At 38.1% G+C, this 27,052-nt stretch overlaps 1 protein-coding gene across 2 annotated transcripts; it reads right to left on the reverse strand.

Moving 5' to 3' along the window:
- Positions 1-230: 230 nt before the first annotated feature.
- On the reverse strand, positions 231-27,052 carry USP38 (ubiquitin specific peptidase 38). Of its 2 annotated transcripts, XM_054562850.1 has the most exons (10): positions 25,884-27,052; positions 23,861-23,996; positions 18,626-18,755; positions 16,824-16,925; positions 12,579-12,737; positions 10,431-10,624; positions 7,543-7,636; positions 6,967-7,073; positions 4,212-5,574; positions 231-1,565 (listed from the first exon to the last, which is right to left on the reverse strand). In XM_054562850.1, the coding sequence occupies exons 1-10, from the start codon at positions 26,563-26,565 to the stop codon at positions 1,404-1,406; spliced, it is 3,129 nt and encodes a 1,042-aa protein (XP_054418825.1). In that variant the 5' UTR covers positions 26,566-27,052; the 3' UTR covers positions 231-1,403. The 2 variants fall into 2 exon arrangements, with proteins under 2 accessions (XP_054418825.1, XP_054418829.1); XM_054562854.1 differs by lacking the exons at positions 16,824-16,925; positions 18,626-18,755; positions 23,861-23,996; positions 25,884-27,052 and adding an exon at positions 15,612-15,671.

The following is a 27,052-nucleotide window of genomic DNA, read 5'->3' on the forward strand; positions in this document are numbered from 1 at the left end:
GTGGGAGTCCTGTTTTACATGCTCCCGTTAAAAGCCTGGGAAAAAGATAAACCCTAAATCACCAAAGAAGGTTCCTTCCTCAACATGTTTTCAAAATAAATGAAACCAATGTGGAGAACAATGCACAGCCCCAGATGAGTTAAAACCTTTAGGAAAGGGGGACAATGGGTTTAGCCTGGAATACTGCATAATCAAGACTCGGGAGAATTGGCTTATTTCAGTTTGCTGGCAAAAGAAAACGTGGGAGGGTAGGACCCGACATTTTAACATTTTATCTGAAATGATGAAACAGAAGCAATAGTGCAAAACCTTACTTCAACGAAAAAAGAAAACCCAAATGTACAACTCTAAATATATGTGATCAATGTTTAATATTTTGAGGATTAAGTAACAAAATCAAAAAAGATTTTTTTACTTGACTATGTCCATTTCCTCTGAATTCTAAGAGTTAAAAACAAACTATCACACATTGATTTAGAACCATCAGATTTTACTTCAGGAAAATCTAATACCTTTCAAAAAGTTATAATTTTAATGTTAGCACAAAAAATTACTTCCTAACATTTCATTTTAAAAAAGCTTTTCTGCAGCCAGAGATTACTATTCTTGAATTACAGTACTGCAAGGCACATACAGAACTCACCTCCTTCAAAACACACAGAAGATAGACTCCCTGAAATAGAATTTTAAAATCCTTAGACAATTAGAAATACTACAAAGTTAGCAATTTTTAAGTAAAAATGTTGCTCCTATAGGGTCATGCACCTTTCTTTAAAATCAGTCCAGCACATATGTATAAATAATCCTTTTAAAAACATTTGTCCTTGAAATGCAGATACAGTGAAGCTGAAGGGAGCACTAAGCAAACCTGAAAAGTACACTAGCTTGATCAACGTTGTTATTGCCTTCATCGGAGACTGTATCATCTCTAGTATTCTCAAAGATTTGCATTTGATAATGGGGTAACTACACAGGAAATATTTTTTTCTTTTTAAACAATATTTCCTTTATCTCTAACATAATTCTTTTATAAAGGATGCTAAATGAATTCTATTTTTTGTTCAGTAAAACTGAGGATAGAAGCACTTAAATGCCTCTACTAAATTTAATGCAGCTTAATTAGGGACCAGGTACATATTTTCCTCAGAAAATTTTTTGGTCAAGCATGTCTAGCCACAAAAACAAATGAAATTTTGAGAGGTAGATTTTTTTCCCATGATGCATTTTGTTAGTAAATGTATGGTCAAGAAAATAAAAACAAGCACTGAGTGTGTTTTCTTAAAAGTATAAGGGTCTAATGAAAAGAAAAATAAAAGATAGATATGATTCTTATTACAGTCTGACATTTTAACAGTCATAGTATTGGATGTTTTGTGACCAGTGCATTTTGGACTCTCGCAGGATCAGAACACGAGTCTGCTGACAGTATTAAATCCCCCTCCACCCCCTCCGCCAGTTGGCCCGCAGCTTCCTGGAGGGTCATTGTCATCAAACCCATTGGGCCGAAATGAACAGGAGGCAGATGCAGCTTGTAGGGCCCGGGCTCGAGCATTCAGTTCTTGTTCCTAAAATTAAAATTGATTTTAACAAAGTTAAAATCCTAAATAAAATGGGTGGCTATATCACCTATATTCATATTTTAAAACTGCCTTAATCCTTAATAGCATCCTTCAAATCTTAGTAACTTTAAAAATGTTGACTACATTAATCTTGTCCAAGTCTCACTAAGTAAAGCACATAATCGCAGATGGCGCAAGTAAGGGAGAGGGCACAGGTCTCGGCGGGCGCCTGCCGAACACCAGATCCTAAAGGCTGTTCGCTTCCACATCACAAGGAATTTACAGAAGGGGACTCTGAAGCCACAGTTCTAAAATTTCTCTACAGAACTATTACAGTTCTTGTTACACTCTTCAACACATATAAGAATGGGTTTCTTTTCTGATATAGAGGACGCAGAATTCAAAGGTTAATGACAATGGATTATCTACTCTGTGTCAAGTGGGGCTATTCTGGAAGTGGGTGGTTAGAGTAAAAGGTAAATAATGAAAGAAGGCTGAAACTTTCTTCCTTTTCCTCATAATATTTCTAAGTAAAACATCGCAAAAACTACTAAGGAAAATGGAGCCTATCTTCTTACCGTAATACTCAGAACTTTATCAGGCCATTAAAAATTTTTATCTGGAGTCAGATTCACCTACGTGCCAGCCACACATTAGGTACTTGATAAATATTAATGATCTCAGGTTAGACAGAACACTATTATGCACTTAGCCACAAAAGGAGAAAAAGTGAATAAATAATAGCAAATGTATTTGGCAAGTAATAAACCTGGGTTCTAAAAACTGGCATAAACTCCTCGGGAAAATACGTAAGATATTCCCCCGTTTTTCTGAGAGTCTGTGACTTTCAAATGAGGTCATATCAACCAGGTCTAAAAGCCACTGTGGCAGCATAAGCCTTAACCTGTAGGCATAATCACCCTGAAGAACTTTCAAAATACAGCTAACATTAATAACAACAGTTGTACTATATCCTATGTTTTTAAGCTAAAAGTCCAGTTACTTTGTTCCATCTGGCAAGGTACTATTATTATATAATTTCTAGCTAGATTTTTTTTGTTTGAAATTAAATTGTTAAGTATTAGTTAAAATTAAGTAGCTAACTATTAAATAAAATTAAATTTTAATTTAGTGGTATCTTTTTTGCTTTAAACAACTTGCCAGTCTGAGACTTAAGATGAAATTTAGAACTGTGCAATATTAAAAAACTGAATGAAAGTACATAACACTTTTCCTTTTATAGGGACAACAATAATGAATGGCTCATCATACTCAAATATTGTATAATCAGGATGTAATGGGGTACTTGGCAAGATAGAGAAAATCTTTTAGAGCTAGGATGCAATACAAGTAGTTGTTACGGTTATAAGAGCTTTTGGCATTCCTATCCCAGAAATTAGGAGTATTTTCTCATCTTTTCAAAATCCTTGTCTTCCCTCTGGTATTTCACCCCATCACTGTTATGTAAATAATTTGTGTATTTCCAAAAACTCAAAATCACACTGGGTCATATCTTCCTTATTTTATACTATAGGAAATTCCTATTTCAGCCTAGTTCTCTTACCCTCACTTACCTCTTTAATGTTTAAGAATTGTGATGCTTAACATCCAGTGTTTATTTGCTATCTAGCAAGGTCATGGTTGAATACATTCCATTCCCTGGATTATAAGCCTTCTGATTGGTTGTAACAATCTTTGTGAATCAGTTCTAATAAATATTCTAATTTTTTTCTGTATTGTTTTTGTCACTCTCTAGTACATTTCCATACTCCCTTTAAAATGTGTCATTATTTGAGTATTTTATAATACAGTAAGTTTCAAAACTTTTGACAAAAATTCCCTCTAAAAATCAGTAAAATCAGTACTACCGTGGCCCTTTTCTTCTCTTACACTGTCTGTATCTCTTATTAGTTTTGGGACTTTCAAGCAAAAGTTTTAGAAACTTTTGGATTTAGCTAATTAATACACCCACAATTTCGCCTATAATTTACTGTTGGTCCTTTATACCAACAGAAACTTGACAGGTTTCAAAGAAAAATACTTTGAGCAAGATCTTTATTAACTTTAAAGTAATAAAATCACTAACTCCATGCAAAAAGTGTATAAATAAATTCAGCTTACATAAAACCTTTTCTCATGAAAGGTTTTACTGTTCAGATCCTTAAATACAAATATCCTTTCTTTACATGTTCTACCTTTTAGTGTCCTTTATCATGTCTACCTGATGTCAATAAATAGCCCTTAAAATACTTATACAAAAGTCTTGAAGGAATAAAAACCAAATTTAGCAGTTGTTTCCTTGGGAGGGTGGGACTAAAGGAAAAGGGAAGATACTTCCATTTTATTAAACTTCCTATATTTCTGTATGGAGTGATTTTATAATAACTGCATCTTTTGTAATTAAAAACAAGGAAAATCTTCTCTACTGCTTCTAACTTGAGTTTTCATAACTCATAACATTAGCAAGTAAGACAATTTAGTTATATAGGTTGAACCCATTTCATACAAACCCAGGCTCAAATTTCAGAATTACTACTCTGTAAATTCCCTGAAGATGCAGAAGTTGGATTTCAAAATTAGGATGCTCATTTTACTGGCTATCAACTGTTTAAATATTTTCCACAAATGAGGACGGTTATATTTCCAACCTACCTGTAAATATAGTATATTGTCTTTTGTTATAGCGTCCATAAGTTCTTTCTGTAGAGGCGGGTCTCCATTTACCCAGAGTCCACTGGTTGAGTTATTACCACTTAAACCATTAATGCTGTTCTGTTTTCTATACAAAAGCACATAAGCTGTGTCCTTTGGAAATCTACTCGTAATTTTCTGGACTGACTGAAATGAAGTAAACGTTACTCTGCTGTCATTAAATAAAAACCATTCTTTTGACATTTCCTTATTTTCCAAATCCTGTTCAACAACTGCACTGGGACTGCCACTTTCTAGTAAACGACCTTGGGAGGAAGCTAGTGCCCGAGTTTCAGAGTGGTGGCACATCTGGTACGAGGACTCTGTACCTGTGATATTTCGAGCATAAGAATAGTAATGCCCACTTTCAGAGGATATACCAGAGTGAACGACAACCGAACTTAACAGGTAGGGCACCGGTTTGGGGCAGCAATCGTCTTCAGTCCCGGAAGGCTTTAACTTTTTAGCTAGGTTTTCACTAATATCAGTAAAGTCAACGTCTATAGACCAACTTTCTGCCAACGAAGAGAAAGAAGTAGTTCTTTTAACTGGCAACTCCAAAACCAGTGGCAGTGACACATTGTCTAAAATTTTTCTTCTCACATGATACTTCTGATCATATGAAAATCGCAGGAGAGTCAGAATAAGGTATTCAGGCTCCTCCGTGATTTGCATAGTTTTCTCAGCATTCTGCAGAGAGGCACAGTTTTCACAATAATACTGGTTGTCTCCAGTGAGAATCTCTGGAGCCAAGAAATAATTTAGTAAGTCAGTTACTGAAGGTGTGGTTTCATCTCCTGGTTTCTGAGGTACATCTTTATTAACAAAATTCTTGCTCGACTCATTAGGGACAGAAGCGTTTTCAGTACAGCAAAACTTATCGGGAGGACTGCCTGCCACCCTTCCATTCACGGCTGCGTCGCAGACAAAGGCGGCTGTGGCTGGATCATAAACTCCTGATTCTTCCGAAGGACCAGACACACAGGCTCCCATTGGACCAGCTTCCTGTGTGCTGGGTGATGATGCTGTATCTTGAAAAGACAAGTTGTCCACAGAAGAGGAAGGACAAAAGGCAAGTGAAAGATCTGTAAAGGCTTCCACTTTCTGTGAGGTGCTCCTGCAGTTCAAACAGCATATGTGAGTTCGTAGTTTCCCCCCAAACATCGTCTCTATCAGAGTCTTCTCGCTAGCGCTTGCGTAGGGGGCCTCTGTCAGCCCCGCCGCCTGGCTGGCCACTTCCTGGAGAGAAGCGTCAGTGCACCCCCGGCTTTCAGAGGGCTCGTGTGAGGACTGAACTTTCAGGACCTTTTCTTCTTCGTGGAGCCTGCAGGAGAGGGTGTCATTGCACAGCTACTTCACTTAAGTGTAAATGTCATTTCTATGAAAAATTATTAGCGACTTATATTAACTAATTATTTAATCAAATACAATGCTTAAACTTAACATCAAGTTTCTCCTCTTTTAATCAAGAGATATATTAAACAATTTGAGAACATGAGAAGAGACACTATGGGCTATTAATTCCCTGTATTTCATTACACTTCCTTCCTACTACTATTTTACACTACTTACTACATTATAGTTAATTACATATGCTTATTAACTGTCTTATATATCTTTTTCTGCCTGGCACTCATAGAAAGCCTAGCACAAAGAAACGATCTACCATATCCTTAAGCTGAATGGGTGACAGGTTATACCTGATGAGCTCAATTAACTTTACTAGTCATTCACGTAACGGAAGGGAGGCAAAGACAGGAAGATACAAGAAGATAAGAGGTTTTATTAACTAAATGGTAGGGAGAAAATAAAATATACCAAACCCATCCAATTATGCACCAGCCTAAAGGACCAGCTATTACACTTTATGGTGTCTGGACCCTTTTGTACGCTTAAAAATAACTGAGGACCCCAAGAGCTTTCACTTAATGTGGTTATAGCTATCCATATTTACTATACTCAAAAACTGAGAATAAAATATGTATTTAAAAACAATAATAAACCCATTACTTGTTAATATAAATAACATTTGTTCCTGAAAAATAGTTGTAGTTCATAAAACCAAAACATTTGGCGAGGAGAATGGCACTATCTTTCATTTGCACATACTTCATGTTACCTGCCTTAACAGAAGACAGCTAGATTCTCACATCTGCTCTGCATCCAATCTAACATGATATGGTGTTTTGGATAAAGTACATGCTGACAATCTGGCCCCAACTATATATAGCTAGGAAAGGAAAGATGCCCCAAAATGTTTGGGGAACCCCTAGGGGTCCTTGTGCCAGTCTGAGAACAGCTGGTCTAAAATAAGGGGGAAAAAAAAAACCCTGACTGGTGTTGCTCAGTGGATTGAGTGCTGGCCTGCAAACCAAAGCGTTGCCGGTTCAATTCCCCGTCAGGGCACATGCCTGGGTTGCTGGCCAGGTCTCTAGCAGGGGGCGCAAGAGAGACAACCACACATTGATGTTTCTCTCCCCCTCTTTCTCGCTCCCTTCCCCTCTCTAAAAATAAATAAATAAAAAGTTTAAAAAGAAAAATAAAGGAAAAGACCCAAATTAATAATAAAAGAACACAAAAATTATAATAAATGCAAGTAAGGTATTTTAAAAATTAACATTTGAAATATATTTTTAAAACTAAAAACAATATTGTGTAAAAGTAATCTGTTATGAAAGAATACAATTCTGATCATAACTTTAAAAATACTTTGTACCTGTCTAGCAGAAACCTGAGGTATTCAGAACAGTCCTGTTGAGACCTGGGGGTAAACCATGGAGGTCTGGAAGCCTCAAAGAAGATCCGAGGTGCGTATGCTTCTCTCTTTTGATATCAGTAAAGAAAATACAAGGAAATGATTCTCCCTCCATGAGCCAAATAACTGAAATCTTAATATACATTGAATCAAGATTACTTAAAATTATATCGTGCTTAACCTTTACTATACTCTATCAAACATGAAAGCAGATTAATTAGTTACAAATAGACTTAGATAACCTTCAGTCATAACTTCTCTTTCTGCAGATGAGAATTAAGATCTAGAGAGACGATGTGACTTGCCCAAGGTCATACAGCTAATTAGTGACGCGACACCTATCAGAGCCCAGGTCTAACTCTTCATATAACGCTCCTGGTATCATCCCCTGTAACAGTCGCGTGCTTGGGTCCGCAGAATTATTTTAATTGTTCATTACTGTGACAATCAATCTGCTTAGTATCTATAAACAATTAGATTCTCTCTAGCATGTTTATTATGTATACTAATATACACGCCACATACATTTACACTCACCTGTGTATGAGCCAAAAAGGCAAAAAGATGCTGTAATTTTTTCATTAATGAATTGCACCCATTTAGATTTAAAGATAATACTTGTCTCCTGAAACTGAAAGAGAATATGATTTTTGTATAAACGTGTACACACACATGCATTTTTTTAAAAAGCTAAAAAAGACACTGATCTGTGAACTTCTCCGCGTGAAGCCTCACTACCTGACGGCCCTTCCCAGCACAGTTACCCCTGCAGAGCAGGCAGGAGGGAGGGGGAGGAACAGCCCACGAGCCCTGACCACGTGGCCTGGTAGTGTGCGTACTGCCACGTGCCTTCCTATGTTCTGGATCCTCAGCCAGCAGTGGATTCCATTATTAATTAATAACCTAAGTAAGCAGCTTTGAAATTCTTTCCAATTTGAATGAAATAAAAAGATCCTTGTCATTAAAACAGGCTATAAAGTTAGAGTGATTGAAAGACTTACTATAGGAACAATCGGGTCCCCATTTGGAAAAAAATGGACTTAGATAAGATTTAACATCATCGCAAATGCCAGGTGGGGTAATGGTCTAAATGGAAAATACAGAACTATGGAATTATTCAAAAAGAAAAAAGGGGAAATTTAGAGAGGGAAGGCTTCCTACAAATTACTCACTATAAATGAAAAGTAGCAGATCAGATTACATAAAATAAAAAATTGCAAGTGAAACATTCTGCAAATCTGAACTGCACAGACTAGAAGAAAGCATGCAACAAAAGATTATCAACCAGAGTATATTGAAATCAATATGAAAAAGACCCAAAAGAAAGGTGCACAAAGGAAAGAATAGATTATTTAGAAAAGAAACACAAATAAACAACAACGAATAGATTTTTAAAAAAAAACTCTGTAATGGTCAGCAAAATGCAAATGAAAAGTACAGACATCTTCACCTAGACTAACAAAAATTGTAAAGACCGCTAAACTTTAAGTACCGCTAAAGGTATGGGGTTAGAGGTACAATCGTGTATCAATACACAAGTTCAAATACTGTCGCCTTTCTGGAGAGCATCTGGCTTGTGTCCTAGTCAAAGAACATCCTCTCATAGGCATATGCACTGAGAAATATTGATTATGAGCAAGACAAGCTAATATTCATCAATAGGAGTAAGGTTAAAAAAATTATGGCAGACCCTTTACTGAGAAAGACAGAGTTCTGTCATTGACCTAATGTGGGGATATTTCTCCACACAAATCATTAAAAGATAAAAGTAAAATCAAATAGCTAGAAAATATTTAAGTAAGATTCTCTATAAATATTTTTTAAAATTGCATTTGTTTTTGTGCTGGATAAAATCTTGTAACTACAAAAAAAAAAAGTCTGAAACAATGCACATAGAACTTAACAAATTATCTTGGGAATGGAAATAATATGATTTTTTTATTAAAAAAAATTTATATACCTTTAAATTTAATTTTTTAAAAAAACCATGAAGGATTCACATATTACCAAAGAAATAACATATGCTGACTGCCTTTTCTAACACGCTATTATCGGACTATACGAGGAGATGCTCTCTGAGCCGCTGTTGCCAGGTAGGACTGACCAATGCCTCTGCTTTCTCCAGCCTGTGAGGTAAGGCGGCTGGGCTGGGAGCCTCTGGTGGTGAGACGCGGATGCTGTCAGGTAACGCCTGGCATCACTTGTGTCTGAGCATGGACATTTTCTTAAAAACAAACAAAGAGCCCTGGCTGATGTGGCTCAGTGGATTGAGCACTGGCGTCTGAACCGAAAGGTCTCTGGTTCGATTCCCAGTCGGGGCACATGCCTGGGTTGTGGGCCAGGTCCCCAGGTTGGGGGCGTTCGAGAGGCAACAGATTGATGTCTCTCTCACCTACTGATGTTTCTCTCACTCTCTTCCTCCCTCCCTTCCCCTCCCTACAAAATAAATAAAATCTTTAAAACAAACAAACAAAAAGTCCCACAATACAAGCCAACAAACCCCCCCCCCCCCCCCCCCCCACTAAACCAAACAAAAAACACCTTCATGTTGACAGTATACAGTGCGGCAAAAGTAGGTTTATAGTTGTATGCATGGAAAATAATACCATAAGTAATAAATAATAATACAAGAATAAACTGTGTTTCGGTACAACTGTTAACCTACTTTTTGCCACACCCTGTATTTGGGGGCCAGGAAATAAAATAAAGCTAACTCTTCATTTTTAGCTTATGATTCGTCTAGGAAGACAGAAAAACTTACAAAGACTTGGAACTCGTAAACACATTTAGTTAAATTCCATGAATCCTCTATTGCTATTGAAGAGAAGAATTCAACCATGGTTTTGGCTTTAGGAAAAGTTTATACCTTTCCAGATAACATTCACTTAGCTAACAAGCTCTGATTTCCTATTTGCTTGTACATTTGTTTAGTATCAATCAACTTTAGGTGGGAAGCAGAGCTTAAATTTCTTTAGCAGCAACAAAGAAGTTACTGATCTGATAAACAACAAATTATCTACAAGCAGAAAAAAACCAAAAAGGACCCCCTCAAAAGATATACAGGTTAAAAAAAGTACACTATCTTACAGGACAATAACACATCAGTACTTGAGAGCACGGACTCTTTGGCACAGGCTCAATCAACCCCTCTGTTACCCTAACGAATACTAAGAGTAATTTGCAAGATTCCAAAAGTAATACATAATAGAAATATAAAAGTAAAATTTATATAATTTAATATTTTAATAGTTTCTGAACACTAAAAGCAATCTGATTTCTGAATATAAGGTAATTATATGAAAATATTAATATTTCTGCCATTTATAAGCAATAATATGAAGACAGTCTTACCATTATACATTTCATTAGCATGTATTAATTTCTACAGTTAAAATTAAAATAATAAGGTTCAAATTTAAACTTACTCTGTGGCCATAAACAATGCTTGTATAACACTGTTCATATAACATGTATTTCCTAAGTTAATAAGACCAGTTTTCCCAGTTTCAGATTTTCCGGAAAGTCTAGACAAGCAAGATGCCAAAGCGTTGGATTGAGAAGTCCAGGCACTTTGGTTAAGAATCAATTTAATCTTCTCTTCACTGGGCTTAGGAAAGTCCTGTAGATCATAAAGAAGAAAACAAGGTTTAAAATAGAAACTGTTTTTGTTATTAAGTGAGTTAACATCATAAAGAAGATCCTTCCCCTATACTTAACCTTTTTTCCTTAGTTTTGACAGTACTTGACCAGTCATCAAAAAATCAAATTACACTATACGCAAAAATAACTATCTCGTAAAATTTATTAAAACCTTCAAAGGTAGAGTTTATCAAGCTGAGGAATAAAAAAAAATCACCAGGAATTCATGTCACATTTGAACTATTTATATTTCCTATTTTCCCAAACTAAATTTGCCTAAAACTAAAGAGTTTTAAAAACTTTGAGGTCAGAAAGTATACTGCAGTACTATTCAAAGGCAGTAGAATAAGAACTTAAATTAGCACACAATTAAATAAACTAAAAATTTGCTTTTTAAATTTTGTATTGAAAATAAAAAAAAATCTTTTCACTCACTATTACTATTTACCCAGTATTAACCCTTATAAATAAAATCTCAGAGTAACAAGCGATGAAAAATGAAAGCATCTAATAAGCACAATGACCTCTGATGACCTCTCACTTCAAGAAACAAGACTCAATCTCATGTTTAACCATATTGAAAACTATTACAAAATGCAGATTCTTCTTACTTGCTTTGTGATATGAGATAAAACTTTAATAAGAGTGATTTCAAATAAGAGTATAGCACTGGAGAATAAGTACAGCTGATAAAATCATTACGGCTTTTTTTGACTGCTATTATCATTGGGTACTTATACCTTACAAGACAAATAGTTTCTGAAAGAATTTTAATTTGATATTTTTTGTTGCTGTTATTGACAGCTAATAGAAAGTGCTTTCCTGGGTTCAGAGACAGACCCTTGCTTCTTCTGAGCCCATTTCGGTCAATACAATTTTCAACACATAAAGCACTGAAGAATAACAATCAATTAACAACAGCACTACCTTTCATCTATGGACAGTGACACCACAGAGAGAGGTTAACAACTGCTAAACAGTGCCTGTACATTAAGACATTTACTTCTGCAAGTGTCAAATGTCATACCAATGGTATGTGCTCATTGTTGAACTGTGTTGTGTTCTGGGCTCAATAGATATCAATTTGATTTAGCTAACTATATAGTAAAAAGAAAATGTTTTTTATTCATTTTAGATACAGAAGATAACGAAACCTTACATTGTATTTCAAATCTCAAAAATAAATACTATGAATAGAACTGGTTTATAATAACTTCTGATTGAGTCTGGCTGAGGCAAGTTCTCCAATTCTTTTGTTACACCCTGACTACACAGTAAGTTCACTGAAAGGAAAGTGTATTTATTGTGACCCATTCTTCAAGACAAATAGAAGCAGTGCTTTTTAAATCCAACATGTATACAAACTTAAAAAACAAGGCAAGTTCACAAATAATTTAAGTAAAGATTCTATGAAATATGGACATTCATGAACAGTCCATAGCTTAAAATGGAATAAAAACAGCAAAGAAGCCAAAGTCAGATATTTTATTAAATTGTCTTTCCTTGATTCTAAGATGCATCTTACATATTTTAAAACTTCTGATATTGAGATGCAATTCTGATGTATGCAGTCACTTAATGTAGCATTTAACGAATTTCCTCAAAAGACTGTGGTAAATTTATTTATTTATATATTTTTAAAGATTTTATTAACTTTTTAGAGAGAGGGGGAGGGAGGGAGAAAGAGAGGGAGAAAAACAGCAATGTGCAAGAGATAACATCGGCTGGTAGCCTCTTGCACGGGCGGCAACCCAGGCATGTGCCCTGCCTGGGAATCAAACCTGTGACCTTTTGGTTTGCAGGCTGGCGCTCAAGCCACTAAACCACACCAGCCAGGGCAATAGCTCTTATAAATTTAAAGATACGCTTCACCACATTCCTCTTTCACATCATGTGCTGTAGATCCACAGATAGCAGTACAACTATTACCATACCTTTATTGCTTCCAGAATAGGTTCATAAAGATCCGGAAATCCAGAATAATGATACATCATACAGTGTATCAATTCTGTTAACTGCACCAAGAATGCTGTACTGGAAGGCAGACCATCACTTCTCAAGGAGTGAACCAAATTAACTATATGAGGAACAATCTGAAGAGAAAAGAAAACATTCAAGTTATAGAAACTGGCAACAAATTCTTTGGCCTACAAGTAAAATTCAATTGTTACAAAATCAGCAAATACCTTTCTATTTGTTCAGCCATAAACTTTTTCTAAAAAAATTGAGAAGTAAAAAATTTCTGGAATATTAAGGTAAGTCTAATTTTCAAAGTCATATGATTATAATTCACTCTTTTCACCCTTACTCTCCATCTAAAACACAAATATGGTACAAAATAGGAGCCTTAGTCACTGCATGCTAAAAAATGCCTTCCATCAAAAAATGTTAGGGCTTTTTATGTTATCAGACAGTTGAACAGGAACAAACTTTTGAAAGGGGAACCTAGAATTAGCTTAAGAGCTCCATCTAGTGTGAAATTTAGATCATTCACTTGAAAGAATTATACATACTTTGCACATTAAAGTCTACTTAAAAAAAAAAGTCTTCAAAATACCTTATGCATGTAACTAAAATTACAGCTCAGGCTACAGGATTACCTTTCTTTTAGATAAGCATAGGGGCAATTCTTATGTTAGCAGGGTTATTCTTACAAAATGACCTCCATTCCCCACTCTAAAAATAAAAGGACCAGAAACTATTATTTTAAAGGAATTGGGATTAAAAATAAAAGGGAAATCTAAAATGCTTATTGCTCATGAACCTGTAGGACACTATCAGCACAACACTGTCCTTCCATTATAAAATTAGACTAAAAAGTTAATACAGAACCAGTCACATATTTAATAGGTTATTAAAAAACAAACTATTTTGTACAAATGGCTCATTCCCCTTAGTACAGTACTTGTTCCAACTGATTATTAGTTATTGCGTTGGCCAAAAAGTCTATATGGTTTTTTCCATAAAATAAAAAGACACATTTTCCATATTTACCAATAACTTTATTGATTTGGATATTCTGAGTATGCCAGCTGTCTCTCGCGTGGTGTAACATTGATTTCAGTTAATGTCTCGAGTTGATCACTATTGACTTCATCTGGTCTACCTGACTGCGGAGTGTCATCCAGTGAGAAACCTCCAGCCTGAAACTTTGCAAACCTCTTTTGACACGTTTGATCAGTCACAGCACCTTCTCCATAACACTGCACAAATTTCTTTTTTTGCATTTTGTTGTGTTTTTACCTTTCTTGAAATAATAAAGCATATATATGCCTAAAATACTGCTTATTTTCTTCCATCTTCAGTATTAAAATGGCTACACAAAAATTCACCAATTTTGATAAGCTTTTTAAAACATGCATGCTGACATGACAGTTGTCACAATATAGTCTAACAAAATCGTTTCAAATGAAGTTAAAGTCAACTAAGAGCTACTAGAGCCACCTCATGGAAAAAACCAACCGAACTTTTTGGCCAATCCAATATAATCTGATACTATATACAGGGTTGAGCAGAAGTTAACGCCTGCTTGAGTGCGGTTGATAGGGTAATAATATGGGTGTAATAATTTATAGTTTCAATTTGAACATTTCACCTAAAATGTCATACGGTGTGCTCGAGTGTGATATTGTTATGTCACAAAATTACATGCTAATGACTTTGCAATAAAAAAGGGGTGTTATTTGTACTGGGCCCTGTATTTACACTTCATATGTAAATATATTTTATATTCTATTTGTAGAACATGTTTTTGGTTGCTAACTAGTGATGAAAGTGAAGTTATAGCTCTACGGTCTTATCATCAAACAGCATTAACAACAACTATGGTAATATCTCAATCAACTCCCTTTCCTTCCCTAAAAAGAAAAACCATATTCTTAGATTAACACCATTATCCCCTTTTTGCTATCTGGTTTACACATATGCTTGAGGTCTCACATTTTAGCTTTTGCATTACATTCTTTAATCTTCATCAAAGGTATGAAACTACCAGTTCCTAATGAGTTCACTCTACTGCTCCATTTCGAAGCAAATCTGAATTATAATTTTGCTGCATATCTATCAAGATACTCTCTTACTAAAATAGAAATAAAAAACTTATTTTTTTCTTCAGAGGTAAAGGAAAGATGGAAGAGAAAAGCATTTAAAAAATGATTATTTAATTTACAATCCCAAATCTTCCAAAAGCTTTTATAGTGTAAATTTGGTCTTTGTAACTAGGCAATAGAGCTGTCTACTACTGCATCCTGTATAGTCAAAATTATCACTGACACAGAAAAAAGGCTAAGTTCCTCACAGGCATACAGATTACATCCAAGCAGGCTATATCTTCTAAATGCTTGAAAGTTTATTTTTTTTTGAATAAGCAAATATAAATACAGGGATTGGTCAAAAATGTTTACAGTTCTTACGTAAAATAGTACACTAATAAATAATAATACAAGAATAAACTGTGTTTCAAGTACTCAAAACTGTAAACCTACTTAGCTCACCCCTGTACTTGTAGACATTACTGTAATATTCATTAGACTTAAGTTACTACTTGAGAATATATACATAATTTATTTAGTTAGAATCTTTGATATTTTTACTTGTTTAAATTTTTTTCCACTTACAAAAAGCAACTTGTTCCATAATAACACACATAGCATTAATCTTGGCTTGCTCTAAAATACTCTAAACATATAATATAATGCATAATGATGCTCGGGATGCCAGAATATTGCTCATACTTAGGAACTCCTAACCTGAGTCCTTGGCAGAGTTATTTGGAGCTATAGGTGATTTGACTACCATATGACTCTACTAGATGCCCAAGTTAACTTTAGTTTAGTAGCAGGTCAGACTATACCCAAGTAGGTAGGCAGTAATTAGGTCTTTATTTTAGGCTTTACTTTAGGATTTAGATCATAATTTTCTATTTCAGATCTAACTGTTCCCCCCAAAATGGTTTCATATTTACTTACATCAATAAGCCAAATATTTCAAAGGAAACTATTTGTCATCTTGATTACTTTCTCCTCCCCACGACAGATCAGGAATGTGCTCCAGGTGAAGAGTAATAAACCTTGGAATGGATAAGTTAGAGAATCTCCTCGGAAATTTTGAAAATAAACCCTTTCTCAAATGGCATGCACATGACTGTGCCTGAAGACAGGGGCAAATAAGTGATGGCTTTTTTTCTTCGGAGACTTTGCTAGTATGCCCGCTATATTAGCTCAAGTTTGAGTTTTGTTTGTCTAACATAGCTATAAGATTACTGGCTGATGATCAAGCTCAATATTTAGGGCAATTAGCTGTAGAAATCACTCATCCTAACTGACGTGTACGTGTGTAACGTAGTTATTTGTCAGTAAGGCTTACTTACTACAAAGCCTGCAAGTTTTTTTTCAGTGGAAATGAGGCACTGAACAGTCCTTGTCAGTATATGGTTCTCCAAGGCTAGTTATACTTCTAGCTAGTAATCGATAATTGGAATTGTGTGACTTCGTCAGTCTCCTCTGAATTTGCTTGTGCTGGGTCAGTCTTCTGACAGTTTTAGGTCGTGGGTGCACTGACAGCGAGTGTCTAGTCCTGTAAAACTGAGGGCCAGGCCCTGGGGGAGGCGAGTGACTGCCGTCCTGCGATGCCCTCGATAAATGGACAGGCTCCCAAAATAACCTTTTGTCATTTCTCACCTGCAGTAACTGATAATCAAATTATTAACACCGAATAAAAACCAGTGATGTGGCTGGTTAAAAGTGGTGGGGTTCTGGGCATATTTTAAAGGAATCAATAGAATTTGTAGGATGTGCGTTGGGAGAGAGTGAAAAGCCCTAACTCCCGGGTTGATGTTGTCATGCTTTTGGAATTCTGAAGCAGGCAGTGGTTTTGACTATTTTATTCCTTCTATACTGTTCGCATGTGCAACAGACAACTATCTGGGACAATGACATGTGACATTTCATGTAGCACAGTAACTTCAAATTGCTGGCCGTGGCAGATCTAAAACACTCTGAAAACATTCTGTCGAGGGAAATCCCACCATCTCACATTTCTAAGAAATCATAAAGCTACATGTAAATAATTAGACTTGGAACTAACCTGTAATCTTTTCACTATACAAAAATGTGACTCAGTGTGAAACTACAATTTTAAGACAAGGTTTTCCAACACAGAAGGCGCATGCCACGACTCACCAAGTGGAACGCCTCCGGAGAGTGCTGAAAGCTGAGCAGCGTGTGGGCAAGAACCGCAAGAGCACCAGGTCTCACAAGAGGAAACCAAAGTCGATTAAAAACCTTCAAAAAGAGAAGACATGCGTCTATTGGGCTTGTGAGGAAGCCATTAACCCAACCGATGGTATTTTCCTAGGGCCGAAAATTATTTACATGAATATCCCCCTTCCTGGAAGGTTCTATCGTAACGAATGTTGTTAAACTTTAGGAGAGGGAAAAAGGTGGAAAATAATATGACAGAGATCAAGGGAATATAATGGCTTAACTAACCCTTAACCTTTCTGATCAAATGAAAATCTGTCAAACCACGTTTACAGATGATAACTGCCCAGTCCTTTATTCATTCAATTCATTCCACAAATATTTATTGAGCACCCACTATTGCTTAGCACTGTTGTAGGCACTGAGGATACAACAGTGGATCAAAAAAAAAACCTCTTCCAGGGCTGGCTGTCTGGAAGGTGGGGACAGACAGTAAAAAGTGACATGGACATAGGCGCTGTGAAAACAGATACGGGAACTAGTGGGCGCGGAGTGGCCAAGGGGCCTGCTATCCTACGTAGGCTACGGAAGCATGCCTCATGAAAAGGCGTCATCTGACTATAAAAAATGGAGGAAAGGGAAGTAAGCCTGATAAATCCTTGGGAGAAGAGCGTACCAGGCAGGGCAAAGGCCCAGTACCACAGGCCCCTAGGCCTCCACCCTGGGGCGCTGGAGTCACAGCAAGGAGGGCAGAGAACAGGAAGCACGAGCCCGAGGCACTAACAGTGGGAGGCTGGATGAGAGAAGCAGCCGTGGCCCAGCTCACGGAGGACCTGCGTGACACTTGTCAGAGGCCACAGGCGGGAGCAGGGAGGCTACTGCTGTTGTCATAGCAAGGGATGACAACGACTTTGGACCAGGGTGACAGCGATGCAGCTGGCTACAAGTGGTAGCATTGTGGATATTTTTTAAAGTTGGAATCAACAGGATCTGTGGGATACGGGTTGAGAGAGAATGAGGAGAGACAAGGATAGCTTTAAGGTTCTTCGCCTAAGCAAGCAGAAGGACTGTGTGACCATTTGAGATCGGGAAGACCAGGCCTGGGGGGGAAATCAAGGGTTAGATTGTGGATACGTTGAATTTGAGATCCGGGTGTAGACAATGGGGTACATGAATATGGAGTTCATGGAAGAAAAATGGACTAGAAATGTAAAGCTGGCAATCATTAAGTTAGCGATGTACTAAGTATGGGCTGAGACAAGAGTAGACCAAAGACGAAACTCTAAGGCACTTTAAACGTAGAGAGATCCACTACAGGAGGCTGAGATGCCAGCGAACTAGGACACACACCAGGAGGGTCATATCCGCTCCTGGGAACTGCGTGAGGGGAGTGTTTCAAGAGGGAGTGATCAAGGGTGTCAGGTGCGGCTGGCGGGCCAATGAGAGGAGGCCTGGGAAGTCACTCCTGGGTCTGGCAACACTGGTTAGCATGGTGTCAAAGGCGGCCGTGGCAGGGTAACCTTCATAAAAGTCTGATTAACTGGATTCAGGGGATAACGTGAGAAATAGGTTTTCGCATGAGATATTTGAAAACAGCAAAATTATTTTAGTTACCTCTATTTAAATAGCGTTTTTAATCTCTATAGCCTATTCAAATTATCCACAACAAAATCAAACAAGAACACACTCAAAATTAAATGTTTTAAAGGGGAAAACCCAAAGGTAAAAAAACTGATTATCTAAGTTTATACATTCTAATCGATTTATAGACTCCCACTTACCAGTTCTATTTTCAGTAAAGTCACATCTATCAAAATAGTAAACTTCTGGACAGCTGCCAGTCCTTTCAAGAGTGCGATCACCCATGTATCCACATGCTGGGCCAACGGCCAGGACAGCCAGTCAATCATTCTGAGAAATTGAAGAAAAACAGGGCTATCAGTGCGGACGATATTTTAAACATTATTTAAATTTAAACATTATTATATGATTAGTTAGAAATCATAGGATACCGACGATAGTAACTTACTTTGTGACTCAGTATTTACTGAGTTTGCTTGTGAAAAGCACTGTCAAGATGTAGAAATGAATATAAGTGCTTGTACTCAAGGAGTTTCCAATCTTATAAGCTGAGTTTCTTATATAAGACTCTCGCATAAAATGAATTCCTGATAAACTGTCATTTCACATGGAATTTTCAATTTATGCTACATTTTAAGAATTTATTAGACAAATTTACTCTAAGGAGTGGTTCAACTGTAGCTATCTGAACTAAGACATGTGGATATAAACCGAAATATTTCCTCTGAAAATATGAAATGCAATTGAAAAGTAACTATTTTGAATTGTGACACAGGTCTCTCCATCCCTATGACAATCCTACTAAACAACAAAAGGGAACTTCAAATATGTAAAAGGGCACTACGTGGAGCTATTGTAAAGGCTTCATTTTGCATTCGTGTTTTTCTTCCTGAATATCAATCCAGTTAAATGAGAATAAAGACAAAGTAATATGGGTTTGGTGGAAGTTGTCCCTAACGTTAGACATCAGCCACCATGAAGACTGGTACAATGTTTGGAAAGCAACTGGGCCAGATATTCATATTATTTGAATCAGTGTTCCAATTTTGGGGATTCTATAATTAAAATAGTAGCAAAAAACCAAACAAACCAGGATTTTAAAGTTAGAGTGATTTGGTTTGAAAAATCTCAATTCACTATTTATTAGCTGGGGGGCCCCTAAATACTTATGTAGATTATTTAACCTCTTTGTGTCTGTTTCCTTATCTGTAGATTACAGGTAAACACGCTTATTTTATAGGGCTGATGTGAAGAGTGAGTTAATATTGGGTTGGCCAAAAAGTTCATTTGGTTTTTTCCATAAGATGGCTCTAGTAGCACTTGGTTGTCTTTAACTTCATTTGAAACCATTTTGTTAGACTGTATTGTGACAGCTGTCATATCGGCATATGTTTAAAAAAAAAAATCAAAATTGGTGAATTTTTGTACAGTCATTTTAACATTGAAGCTGGAAGAAAATACGCAACATTTATAGCGTATGATACTTTATTATTTCAAGAAAGGTAAAAACACAACTGAAAACACAGAAAAAGATCTGTGCAGTGTATGGAGAAGGCGCTATGACTGATGGGATGTATCAGAAGTGGCTGGCCAAGTTTCGTGCTGGAGATTTCTCGTTGGATGATGCTCCACAGTCAGGTGGACCGGCTGATGGTGACAGTATCAAATCGAGACATTGGGAACAATCAACATGCTACCAAGCGGGAGTGAGACGACCTACTCAAAATATCTCAATCCATAAAGTTATTGGTGAAAGTGAAAAATGTGTCTTTTACTTTATGGAAAAAACGAAACCAACTTTTTGGCCAACCCAATATGTAACACTGGAAATGCTCATGGTAATGCCCCTCTTCCACCAAGTACTAATACTGTGGCAATAAATAAATACTTTGATTGTACAAAATGTAAACTATAAACACTAAGTACATAAACACAAGACCCAAAGCAGCTATGAATATGTTAAAAGGACTGACTTCTAATTGACATGGTTATTTCCATTACAGCTAAGTTATAACTGTCTACATTGACACTGTAGCACTATCCTTATTAAGGTTTTTGCTCTTAAGATTTAAATGCTCCATTAGACATTAAGAGCTGCCCCAAAGTGCAAATGTATGTTAACTGCAAGTTATCTGTATGTCCCCCATTTCCTGCACACATTTTTCTCCCTTGTTTTTCTGGCCTTCTTCCAACAATGATAGCTATTAAGTTATTGATTAAAGTAGTCTGACAGCTGTTCCATGTCTTCCAACTACGATCAGGCCGATTTTGATAAAAGCCTGTGGCCACTTTACATACATGGAGCAGAAAGCAGAGACACTTGCATTTATGTGTAAAGAGTATCTTCATTGCAGCACAGTTTATGATATGGAAAAAAAGGCAAACGATCTAAATGTCCCTCAATAAGGAAAGGTCTAAATGTATTATGGTACTGATACTGTGGAGCAAGCAGTTTTAAAGGATGAGAGAGATCTGTATGAATCTACCCATGGGGATCTAACACGGAAAGACCGGAAACATTGTTGAATTAAAAAAGAAAAAAAATACCAGTAAGTCTTTTAGAAACTGTTTAAAAGAAAACCATGACATTTTTTGAGGGTAAATATACGGACATGGAAAGAAGAGGAACATATGTGAGCGCATGTCCTTGGCTCTGTGCACTCTGTCCGTGGTGAAGGCAGGGAGGGCAGAGCCAGACTGGGCTCTCTAGAGCACAGGGCCCAAGGCCAGGACTCCCTGTAGCTCGGCGCCAGCGGGGATACTGGTTGGTAAAGAGGGAGGGTGGGCGGGGAGAAAATTCCGCCTGTCCGTGTCTCTTCAGTATTGCGCGCCACCCCATCAGCCACGTCCCCCATGTCCCCCTTTCTAGCATCCCATTTTGGAAGCTACATAAACCTTTCTTTCTACGAATAAACACAAGAACAAAACATCCAACTTGGAAACCTTAACATTAAAATTGGAAATAGTATAAAGGCCACAAAATAGATTTAATATTAAATTGGGACAAAATCAATTTTCCCTTTTAGATGGCAACTTAAGGGCTAGATCCAGCCTTCAGTTTTATTTGTTCCAATGTTCTAAAAATTGGGAAATTTCACATAAAAAACTGGATTTCTGGCTTCTTTACCTTATCCCATGTCTATCTAATCTCCTGACCACCCCAAGAAAATTTTAAATCAGAACACAAATTAGAAGCCACAAATACGAGAGTCTATTATATAATAGGTACTGTGTTAAACACTGAGGATGTAATAGAGTAAGCCATGGCTCCCGCCCTCAAATTCGTAAGAAAAGTCGGGAATGTGTCAACAACCACACGATGAACAAACAGGAGGACCAGTATGTGAACTAGGCTCTGCTGGTGCACGCTGCGTGGCTCTGGCTCCATTCTCATTACGTTGCAGCCCTGCTCCAATCTGCCGAACTTGCATATGCCCGCGGCCTCTCAGGCTCAGGCACTGCAGATGAGTTCTTTGTGTGGTTAGGACAGTAATCGTGCCCACCGCGTATTGGCTGCTATTTGAATTTTAGGGACACTTAACCCTAATAGACTGATTTAATTTCTTATTATTTTAATGAAAGTTGTTGTTTACATTCTTTGTTTCCTCCATTAGACCATGAGCTTAAGAGCAGTGATGTTGCTTTGGTTGTTTTCTAATCTTTAATCTTTGATCTTTGGATCCCAGTACTCACCATTGTGCTTGGCGCTAAGAAGGGGCTGATTTATTGAGTAAATGAAACCATTTCTTTCTATAGCTAAACAAAATCTCCCAAACCCCAACCTCCCTCCCAAAACAAAAAACAAGCAACTTGAAAACCTTAAAAAAACTAAAAAATTGGTAACATTACGAAAGACCACCAAACTGATTTGGATTTCAGCCTTCTTTTAAAAAGTCACATTGACAACGCTTAACTCAAACCTCCTTATGGCAACAAGAAAGTTGGAGTTGAGGATCAGCTTTCTCTATTGGAAGGTGGTTGTGTACCTATTCCCTATTTTTCAGTTACACCTGGCCTATTTTATACTTTAATGTTGCTTATCTGGTCCTGGTATGGTATTTGCATTTCCTTGCATTACCAAAAATGATAGCAAAGCATAAGTGTTATGTGTGGGGGAAGTTTGAAGTATAGGGAAGTATGAGGTGGGAGCATGGTAAAAACATATATTGCTATTCTTTTTGATTATATTTGTAACGTAAGAATAATTGCTCCAGGTAGATTACATAATAGCATCATGTAGCTAAATTGGAAAGGGAATACAAAAATTGGATCCCAACTTCCCATGGAAACAAATAAATACAAATTATTTTCCAAATATATTTTGAAAACAAAGAAGTTGGATACTATGGCTGTCCTGAAAATATTGAAAAATGAAGAATTTGCACTTGACTTAGTAAGTGGTGAATGTCACTGTAGTTTCTTGATCAGAAGGGTAAAATGAGTAGATCAGGCTGACTTAGAGAAGAGTTAAGTCATTGCTGGCAAAAAAAAACCCCAACAAACCAACAAGAAGATTGTTACAATGTTATGGTGTGAAACAAAAATGTTAGCTATGGTTCCCTAGGCAATGAAGGTCGCGGACCAACTGATTTCTAATTTCGCTGTCACTTGTGAAATCTATAATTCTCCAAATCTTCCTATTTTACTAAGAGGACAACATAATTTATGATGTATTCATCTCAAAAAGAAAGAAATTTTACTGCTGTTGCAGTCACACTGACGAAGTGTCGTTGCTATACAGGACACAGGAGGAGTTTCGTTAAGGAGAGATGGAGGAGACAAAAGCATTTTTCTCAAAAGTAATGAACAATGTTGACTTTACATAAAGACTTGGAACTCAACCACCTAAAAATGAGAATTGATAAAGCAATGATAATAAAGAGAAAAATAAATAAAAATAAGAAAACGATCCTAACACTATGGTGTCACAGGACTAGCTATATAATAAGGAAGAAAATAAAAATAATGAAGAAAAGAACGTTTTAAACAGACAAATACTAGCAGTGTATTACCCACAGCTCCTAGTTAAAAGAAAAAGTAAAAGCATTTAACTAGAAAAGAGAAAATGCATTTAACTAGGGGGAAAAAAAAAAGGCCCCAGAGGGAAGAAATAGGTAGTAAGAAACAATGAGCAAAGAAATTAGTAAACTATGTTGATAATCCAACCAACTCTTGACTGTAAGGTAAGTATAAATGTATGTACATTTTTAAAAATTAAAGAAGCTGAAATGAAAATGGATTTGTGAATTACTGGGATGCCGGTCAAGCCTAGTAAGGTAAACAGTTTATTCCAATTAATTTAGACATTTTTATATATTTGATTCCATAATTTCGGTTTTAAATATTTCTCTTAAGTTTTTCATTATTGACAAAACAACAAAATATCTCCTCCTCCCAAATCTACAGTTACCACCTACAGTGTCATGAAGAAGTACCTGCAAAGAGCCTGGGTCATACTTGCATCTTTGACATTTGGATCCGTCGTAAGGCTCCTGATGAGAACTGTAATCATCTGAAGAGGAATATGCTGCACAAGGCTTGCCAATGCTACAGATGGTTCAAATGCTGCATCTATTTTTTTAATTAAAAGAAAAAGGGATATAGCAAGAAGGTTCTAGTGAAGTACTGAGAGCAAACTATTACCAAAACACCTAAACAAACATGTAACTGCAGCAAAGGTGTTCCTCAGGAAGCAGCTGATGTGCCCCACCTCACGGACACTCTAACATGAAAGGAATGTTACAGTAGAGATCAAGAGTGAATAGCAATGACTGCTCATTCTATAGGCAGCACTACTGCAATATAAAAACTATTGTTCACTATCGTCACATTTGGTCCACAAGTTACTGTACTGTGTATTAAGTCATTGTCATGCTAAAATATTCGCTTATAAAGCAGAAGTGCAAAGTATTTTAAATTCCCACATCGGAGCCCCCAAAGTAACTTACAATTATTAATTACAGTAGTCTTTAAATTGTTCTCATGAAGATTTTTGTAAATCTCTTAAAGAAGTAGAAATTAAGGTGAATTTTGAGGGGACTTTGTGTAAACCATATAAAAATTAAGCAAATCCAAGGTGAGCACCTTTATTGCTTCATTGGAAAAAGTTCTGGAGAAATGTAAGAGTTCTAGCCACACTGGCAATACAAGAAAAATTACAATTAAAAAAAAACAAAACAAAACAGCTCAGATACTCAAAATACACAGTTGGTAATTCTTTCATAAATGTACTTAATTTATCAGAAAGCATAGAGGCATGTTAAAACTCTACTCTTATTTCTGGTTCTCAAGATAATGGAGGATACTTTCTTCACCAGTTCAGTTTCCAACAACAGCCAGAGAGAAACGGTTGTACCAAATACAGAGGGAGTGAAATGGTTTTGGATCTACTGTTTCACAACTTCCAGAGCTGGAAGCTTCAAGTCCAAACAAAGAATGTAAGTGCACAGGTAAAATTCCTGGGTGACAAAGCATTTTCTTGCTAAAAATCACTTGACCCCTCCCTGCTTTCTAAGGATGCAGTTTTTGGGCTATAAGCCCAGTGAAAAAACACCTATTGAGGTCCTCCTGTTCTTTCCCTTCCCTCATTCCAGCCGCAGCCTCTCTCATGAACACTACTGTAGACAGAAAATGTCAATATCCAGAAACAACACAGTTAAATGGGATAAGCCAGGAAATAAAACAAACTGCACAGTCCATAAATTAAAAAATGGGAATATTGGCCCTGGTTGGTGTTGCTCTGTGGACTGAGTGGCGACCTGTGAACCAAAGGGACGGGAGTTCAATTCCCAGTTAGGGCACATGTCCGGGTTGCAACCGCAGTCCCCAGTGGGGGTGCGGGGGGGGGGGGCGGTGCGTGAAAGGTAACCACACACTGATGTAACTCTCCCTCTCTTTCTCTCTCCCCCCCTCTAAAAAGAAATATAATTTAAAAAGGGGGGATAAAAAACAGAAAAAAACTCATGATAACAAAATGATAGGGTTACAGTACAATAATAATATGGTAAACATTATTACGCCGCCATTAGTCACTAATAAATAGAAGCTTTATACAGTAGTTGTCATCCTCAAAGCATTTCATAACTTGAGCAGAAGCTGGTTAATTAAGAAACTTGTTTTGTGCCAAAGCTCTTAGACCTCGACGTTCTCAATCTTTAAAATAAAAACACGGCCTATTTTTTACAGTAGAAACGACAGCCTGAATAGGGTAGTGGGTGGGAATAAAATTCTGGGTGATTTACTGACTTGCTCTCCATTAACATTTTCAGGGTAGGGAAGCAAACGGGGTGGGGGGTGGGGGGTGGGTGGGGTGTGTGTGTGTGTGTGTGTGTGTGTGTGTGTGTGTCTGGGTGGTGGGTGGGTGTGGGTGCGTGTGTGTGTGCGTGTGTGTGTGTGTGTGTGTGTGTGTGACAGGCTGAATTTCCAAGAGAAATTTTTTTGGAAGATAACGACCCTTACCTGTGGAAGAAATGCTTGCAAAAATTTCTTGCAGGGAAGGCAGCAGGGTGGAGGGCTCGGCCTTCCAGATGTTCTGCAGCAAGTTACTCACTTTTGTCACCTGAGAGACATACTCCCGCAGCTCTTTCTCCTGGGTGGACTGGCACTGGAAGTGGCCTATCGTTCGAACCAGCTGTTGACAGAAGGTGATGGACAGTTTCCCCTTGGGGATGCACTGCACGAAGTCGGTCAGGAGGTCGCTCAGTCGGGCACACAGCTGCGGCTCGGGCCTCTCGCACACCATCCGTAGCACCTCCACCTGCAGAAGGCTGAAGAGGTCCAGCACCGAGGGGCAGCTCATGATGAGCTTCAGGCCGTTGTGAATGTAGTCCAGGATGGCTACGTCCTTCCTGTCCAGCGAGTGGTAGCCCTGCTGAAGGAGGCCCAACACGAACGTCTTGTTGAAGAAGGACTCGAATTCGGGTCGGTGGTACCGTGCGTAGGCCTCCAGCACCTGGTGCCCCACCTGCCGCTGAAAGGGGTCCTGGCCCTCCAGGATGAGCCGAGTGGTCAGGTCAAACATGGCCTCGCACTGCGCCTTGTCTAGCCAATGCTCAGCCGACTCCACCACCTTCCGCACAATCACCCGTTTCAGGGGCAGCGGGTGCGAAGAACTCACCAGGCCCTCTAAAATCTTGTCCATGGTCGCCACGCTGCAAGGCCAGAAGGTAGGGAGCGGGCGGAGACAGCCCCGAGGTGGGGCAGGAGAGCCCCGGGGCGGAGGGGAACTTGGAGCTCAGCAGCAGCGGGATCGACCACCGCCACCGCCGCCTCAGCAGCCACATTTATCGGGCAGGCGGACCCATCCAAGCCCGGGCGGGAGTCAGAGTTGGCAGGCTTGGGGCGCGTAAGAACTGGCACCGCCCGTGGCGGGCCTAGGGAGCCGGAGGCCCGCACTCCGCCGCCGCCCCGGGCCCGCGGTCCTTCTCAGCATCAGCACGGACGCGCCAGCGGAGGCCCCCCGGCGGCGGCGGGCACTTAGAGTCCGGGGCTGCGAGCCGGTAAGTGGAAGAAGCGTGTTCGCGTCCCGGGACAGGTGTGGGCGTCAGAGCCCCAGCAGATCTTGAGATGAAATGGGCCCTGATTTGAGCCTGGAGCCGCTGTCACCGGGAGTGCCTGATCAGCCGGGG

This window comes from Pteronotus mesoamericanus, unplaced genomic scaffold, assembly GCF_021234165.1.
Source record: "Pteronotus mesoamericanus isolate MK-2021 breed Mesoamerican mustached bat unplaced genomic scaffold, CSHL_Meso_final contig_163, whole genome shotgun sequence".
Taxonomy (NCBI): domain Eukaryota; kingdom Metazoa; phylum Chordata; class Mammalia; order Chiroptera; family Mormoopidae; genus Pteronotus; species Pteronotus mesoamericanus.

Excerpts from the sequence above, each read along its gene's own strand:
- USP38 (XM_054562850.1), bottom strand. The coding sequence starts at position 26,565 with ATGGACAAGATTTTAGAGGGCCTGGTGAGTTCTTCGCACCCGCTGCCC. Across the intron at positions 16,926-18,625 it reads CTTTACTGAAAATAGAACTG|GTTTTTAATCGACTTTGGTT; the intron begins GTAAGTGGGAGT and ends CTCTTTTTGAAG. Across the intron at positions 5,575-6,966 it reads CTCAGGTTTCTGCTAGACAG|GCTCCACGAAGAAGAAAAGG; the intron begins GTACAAAGTATT and ends CCTCTCCTGCAG.